The sequence below is a fragment of the Aristolochia californica genome, unplaced genomic scaffold (assembly GCF_029961685.1).
Source record: "Aristolochia californica isolate CCGP_79_NKW_82.1479 unplaced genomic scaffold, dmAriCali1.0.hap1 SCAF_4, whole genome shotgun sequence".
Taxonomy (NCBI): Eukaryota; Viridiplantae; Streptophyta; class Magnoliopsida; order Piperales; family Aristolochiaceae; genus Aristolochia; species Aristolochia californica.
The window spans coordinates 38,703,625-38,710,091 of record NW_027182103.1 but is presented as its reverse complement, the minus strand read 5'-3'; the positions used below and the strand labels follow the sequence as shown (position 1 = coordinate 38,710,091).

The following is a 6,467-nucleotide window of genomic DNA, read 5'->3' as shown; positions in this document are numbered from 1 at the left end:
CATAAATACAAGAGATCTCAAGGGAAGGAGAGAAGAGAGGAATTCTAGCTCTTGGGAGAGGAGAAAAGAAACCACGGGAGAGAAAAAAGAGGAAAAAAGAGAGGTGTATAGACGAATTTAAGCCGAGATGAAGAAGTTTGAATCCTCTACTACATGCCTTGAGGTTATACTTATAGTTGCGTGAAGGTGTTTACAATGACTACAATATCCTTAGAGCTACATACTTCAAAAGGAAATGGACATTAGATAACATACACCATCTTGTATAATTACAATTATATGTCATCTCTTTAATAGTTCTCTTTATTTACTAGTCATGTCATCTCTACACATGTGGGTGTCTTTTATTACTCAATACTTTTAGTAATAATCTTGCATCCAAGGCATTGTCATTTACTTCAGCTACATCCTTCTCGTCCCATTCACATTCCAATTTGGGGATGAGTATGCCATTTACTATTTGAGCTAGGAGATGGGGTTGATCACAAATTGACTATCCACATGCCTGGATTTTTTGGCTTGATGAATACTTTCATCTCGTATTCTCACACTTTATGGTGAGTCCCATCAAATACTGGAGGAACAAAGGGGTCATGGCAAGGCCTATTTTAAACCTTATTTTATGCATAATGATCTTTGATACTCAACGTAGAACCAGAATTTTAAAGTACACCCGACTTGAAATGTCTAGTGAGGAACAAACTTCTCTTAAATTAACTTGGTTTTTCTTAATTCCTCTATGTGTGTGTGTGTTTTTTTCTTTTTCAATTGATTCAATGTGCAAGGCCTATTTTAAACCTTATTTTATGCATAATGATATAGGTTCAAACAAAAGCTATCACATACAACGCCCACATAGGCAAGCTCTCTCTCTCTCTCTCTCTCTCTCTCTCTCTCTCTCTCTCTCTCTCTCTCTTGAGGCTCTCTCTTCTTTCTATCACCTCCGTTTTCTGATATTGAAGAAGAATAAGTGAATAGGGTGTGCCTGGTCTTAAATTATAACAAAGTTGATTCTTCAATTTCATCTCAAATCTTCTTATCTTGTTCTTGTATTCTTAACCCATTCCAACAAGCAAAATTATTATCTCCCAAAATATAAGTAGAAATCTTCTAACATTTATGTTTGCTTGTCTACCCTTGTTAAGGTGTTAAATGTTTATTCAATTTAATACCTCGTGTCATTTGTAGCATATTTGGGGGCTCTTTCCTCCACACAGTTGCTAAAAATCCCAATCCTAACCGAAATGTTCATGTATTTGTATATTAAACCTAGTTTCGAACCCATAAAGTCAGAGGCTAACTTGCTCCCCAGACAGAGTCCCTCTTGGATTTTTCCAATTCCACCCCTAAGAAGGAAAAGTTTTATTCCAAGTTTATCGAAAGAAAGGGAAATCCTCCCTTTGTTCCCTTTGTCCGCATGACAAAAGGAGACTGACAAGAACATTAGAGAGGGGAGGGATGCTCCTACCTTGGAGACAGACAGTGGACGGTTTCCTCATCTACCCGGAGTTAGCTTTCAACCTTTGAGTTGTTTGGAAATTTAATTTTTAAATGGTTGTACCCGGGGCCAAACTCGTTGGTCAGAGGCACCCATATTTGGACGTAACAAGTCAACGTTGTCATTGTTAGAATTTTTAGCGTCTGAAAAAAGAAAAGTTCAATTTTGTTTTGGGTAATTTGTTTTCCTCAAACACGTTTGATGTTGATATCTGTGCGAGATAGGAGTTCAGACTCTGGACAGGGAAACCTATTCTGTTGTCCACTTTGCTCAATGAAACAGAGCCTCCCCACTATCCAATTAATTTTTTACAAAACGTGAAAGTAATCTTATATACTGTTTTGAAGATTATAATCCTATATACTGTTTTGAAGATTAACTAAAGAGCAGAAAAAACATATATTAGTTCTATACAGTTTAAGATACGTTTCAGGTTACCTAAATCAAATTTTGGAACTGTACAGATATTCCAGCCATCTCAGGGGTTTCTGAGAGAAGCCAATCGCTTCTCAAGCTCTTCCACATCCGAACTGCAAATTGACAATGAAATAAGAGAATGACTGGTTAAAACATGTCCACTAGAAAAATTGTTTAGAAGCTCATTAAATATGGATGCTATATAAGTGGTATAAACATCAAACCGAAAAAGATCCAGGAAGCACATGGCATGTACAAGAATTGGACATTAATCAGGAAATCAGGTACCAGCTTAAGAGAACAGAGAAGATTGATAATGGATATACGTGAACATCGAGTCGGCCAAACAGACATACCATTGCTCAAGGCTTTTAGAATATTAAAATATGCAAACACCAAAATTTTGGTGGAAACTTGCCACTTTTTAAACAAGTGAAAACCTATTTCTTTCTGCCACAAAATAGTGGTAGAAACTAGAAACCTACATGTTTTCCCAAATTGCATTACTCTATTCTGTCCCACGAAAATGAAATTAAATGAAAAAATTCTCTCTCTCTCTCTCTCTCTCTCTCTCTAATCCAATGTTCACCACAGGAGTTGAGATTCTTAATATTAGGAGAAGTTATGAAGCTTCAAACAAGCAGTTCAACAAAGAAGAAGATATTTACATATCAAATGTACGAAGGTTACAAACAACACATACCTGTCGACTTCCTGACCCTTTCCTGCAATCCTTCCTTTTGGAGCAGATGATAACTGTCATGAAGTTTTGGACCCAAATCAGTTTCATTGTAGAACTACAGATAACAATATAAGAGAGCTCCGAAAATACATGCATGCTAAAAAACCAACCTGTGATGCAATATCAACACCAATTTCATCCAACACCTGCAAAGTAGCCAGATTAAAGATAAACATCTCTTCAGAAAATTTGAAAAGAAGTTAATTCTTAGTGCAAAAGTCATAAAACGCAAGAAAATGATATGATCTACCAGATCATTTTTAGTTGCTTACCTGATTAGTTAACTCCTCAGTTTCCTCTTCTGCCTCATCATTATCCAATGCATCGTCAATGGACTCAGACATCATCTCTGTCTGAAGTTGAAAATTAAAATAAGACAAATAAGTCCGGCAGCAGAAGATTTTGTACTAAATAGTGTTTCTTTAACTCTTAAATGAAATTCTTCAGTTGCTTAATTATTTGTGAGCAACAAAATTATGTTACAATGTTGATCCAGTATGAAATCTTACAGTCATATCCATCTGAGCTGATTGCTTCTGAAATTCTTGCATTATTTTTGCCTGCTTCGCAGGTTCCATTTGCTGCCAAAGAATGACAAGACAGGTAAGGCATAGAACAAAGAAATATAAAAAGACAAATCTGTTACTTGAGGTGAAGATAAAACAAGGTCTACTGCTAGAAGGCCATTACAAAAACGCAAAGCATTTTATATAAGCCTGAACGATCACATGAGAATTTTCCAACCAATCAATATGTAACTTTGTCAAACCTTATTCATGGCAGCCATTGCCTTACTAGCACCTTTCATGCCAGCTGCCACTGATGTATTTGCATGCATTGCCTGCAATCAGAATTACACTGGTAAGCTGAAGACATTGTGGGAGGAGAGAGACAGAGAGAGAGAGAGAGAGAGAGAGAGACTAAGACTGAGACAGATTTTTTGATGAACCTGCGTATGAGTTGCTATGCCTCGCATTTGAGCTCTACTACCCTGTAAATTAGCTATTTGTTGTCGCAGCCTCACAAGCTGATGAGCTAAAATTTTAGTTGCAGCCTGTAAAGATACAGAAACTTGCCAAATAAACAGGGTAATCCTAGCTGCCCCTTGAGCTTAGGCAAGAAAACAACAACAACAACAATGATGATCTTTTCTTGCAAGTCTGACCTGCAGAACATGTAGGAATAAATAATACATTGCTTCTGCCCTTTTTCTGTTAGAACACATACCTCATTGCCAGTTTTAGCAATCCTCTTTATTTCAGCAACCAGTTTTTTCTCCTGTTAAAAAACTATCATAAGTTAAAAGCTAACAGCATCGTGTAGCAGATGTGGTATTATGTGGAAGCATATAACCTCTTGGTCCGTAACATACCTCTGACTGCAACATTGCAATTTCCCTCTCGATACCTGAAACAGAAATAGCAACTCGAGTGAAAGGCCAATAATGTATGACAACCTACACTCACAAAGATATTTTAATATCCTTAACCCTGAAGGATAAATTTTAGTATGTCAAGAAATCATTATGCACATCCTATCCTAAATCTCCTTCTTTTGGAGAAACATAATAATGGCAATTCAACATCAGACACATATATGCCTCATATCAGGGTGTAATAGCTTCATCAACAAGTATTCAGTGTACAACATACTCCAAACTGAGTAGTGTAAAAAGCTTCCTTTTTCACAATGAGATAAACAGAGGAATGAAAAGATATTATTATCTGATTACAATACACAACATTAGAAGATAATTTTCAGCTAGTGAAACTGTGTTTCATCTCAATTTTAACAGAGACGTCAAAAACAACTATACAAGTCAAAATCATATTTAATTACAGCAAGTCACAGACAGCATACAAGATCTATGACAATATAAACACAATAGTTTGGAAATAAACAATACTTAGTATGTAGCAATGACAGTGGCCTTTAGCAGAGAAAAATTATCTTCGAAAAAACAAGAAAAATCTTACTTCCAAGCTATGATAAGACACAGAATTCATAAACTTCAACCAGTTAAAATCTAAGAATAAGACATTTGCATGAATCTATATCCGTAATCTCCATGAACAGTTAGCTTGGATACAATTGTTTAAGTAGCAGTTAACAGGCAAATGTGATACTGCCCATCCAATTTGGTAATTAAACGGACAAAAGATGCCAAGGTTTGGTTAAGCAAATATGAATTTGATATGAATTTGGAGTTCGTATGAAGTAACAGAAGAGAGCCTGAAGTTTTATTTCTAGCATCGCAACAGATACATCTGGAAACTGAGAAATACCTCTAGTAGCATTAGCCATTTCTCTTTTACTCGACCGCATCACCTCTGGAACAATAACGGAAAAAAATTCATCATAAAAAGAATTCGTGTACACAACTGCACTAATATAAGACTGAATAGAAATCGTCAACTGCAAAGCACCTAAGAATAATCCGATCTGATTTTAAGCCTAATTCACTGAACTTAACGACAAAAATAATTCAATTCCATAAACGAGTCCCTATCCTCGTGCTGATATAATAACCAAACCCATGCCAGAACACAAATTCATCGACAAGTCCACATCCTTGTGCTGAAGGAATAATTAGAAGAGTACAAATTCATCAAATAAAACAAAAGTATACCAATTTAGACATAACAAAGCTTCGAAGGGTTGTAGAACACGAAGATTCACAGGCAAAACAGAAGGACAACGATTCAACAAGGATTCGGGGACCGTACCTTTTGCTGTCGGCCTCTTCGAAAAAATGTTCATATTTGATCTCTCAAAATTTGAAACAATGATTGCCCCTCCCCAATCAGATGCAAATAAAATTGTAGGAGAGGTTCTTAGTAAGTAAACGCAGGGAAGACGCAGAGAAAAAGCCCTGTTTTTTGTTTTTTTCCTAGGGTTCTCGGTCCTCCCAATATGTGCAGGTACATGTTTTGTTCTGTCAATAACACAATTTTCATTTTCCAATGGACGTCTATTAAAATCTCGCCGACTGATTATTCTCCTTGGCCGTCCTAAAGCCACTGGACCAGTTTCATAGGTAGATCACCACCGTAATGATCCGATACGATTCAACCTGATTTGAATATGGTTTAATCAACTTGAAACCACCAGGTTCGTCCAATTGCAATCCGTTTATTTAAATTGGGAAAAAGTACCGACTGTAACTCTTATAGTTGTGGTCTGGGTTTGGTCCCAGCGCAAAGTAGCAAAAAGGTGCATTTCACAACATTCAATCAGAAAAGAAAAACGTGAGTTTTAGTTATTTGAAAGCAACAAATCCTATATGAACTTTTCATAAAGGAAAGTTTTTATCTTTTGAGAAATCCAAGTTTTCACTTATTCAATAACACAATGTGGAGTAAGTGAGTTTGTCGAGTATGCAATGCAAGAAAAGGAATGTATAGAGTAGTGAATTTTTCAAAGCTAAGATTCACTCTTTCATTCGAAAATACTTTTGAGAAATTTTTCAAGTTTGAGAGCTGTTGTAAGATGAGCCCAAGTTCATACGACAAAAGAAGGCACACACAAGTGATGATACGATGATAAATAAAGAGTCATCAGATGGGGATTGATATAATTAGTTTAAGTTCCAGGGGTATTATTATAATTTTATCAATCTATAAATTGAGCTTCAAGCGGAGAATTACGATATGAGTCTATAATCACTTTTTTTCTCTTATTTTCTCCTATAGAGTCATAAAAATCAACATGGTATCAAATAATTGATTTTCAAGATTCGTAATATGGTTTTCAAGATTCCAAAAACCTATTAATTTTTTTTTCTTATATTGATTTCTTTTGTATAGTTGT

The 6,467-nt window shown here is 35.8% G+C and overlaps 1 protein-coding gene across 1 annotated transcript; it reads right to left on the bottom strand.

The window, feature by feature from the left end:
* Window positions 1-1,799: 1,799 nt before the first annotated feature.
* On the bottom strand, window positions 1,800-5,633 carry LOC137962990 (vacuolar protein sorting-associated protein 2 homolog 3-like). The gene is made up of 11 exons (XM_068810155.1): window positions 5,384-5,633; window positions 4,943-4,987; window positions 4,030-4,064; window positions 3,885-3,935; window positions 3,607-3,711; window positions 3,427-3,498; window positions 3,167-3,238; window positions 2,930-3,010; window positions 2,768-2,803; window positions 2,619-2,671; window positions 1,800-2,028 (listed from the first exon to the last, which is right to left on the bottom strand). The coding sequence occupies exons 1-11, from the start codon at window positions 5,415-5,417 to the stop codon at window positions 1,977-1,979; spliced, it is 636 nt and encodes a 211-aa protein (XP_068666256.1). The 5' UTR covers window positions 5,418-5,633; the 3' UTR covers window positions 1,800-1,976.
* Window positions 5,634-6,467: the final 834 nt, after the last annotated feature.

Coding starts and splice junctions, on each gene's coding strand:
- LOC137962990 (XM_068810155.1), bottom strand. CDS start 5,417: ATGAACATTTTTTCGAAGAGGCCGACAGCAAAAG. Junction 4,065..4,942: donor AATGGCTAATGCTACTAGAG/GTATTTCTCAGT, acceptor TTTCTGTTTCAG/GTATCGAGAGGGAAATTGCA. Junction 3,011..3,166: donor CAGCTCAGATGGATATGACT/GTAAGATTTCAT, acceptor TTTCAACTTCAG/ACAGAGATGATGTCTGAGTC.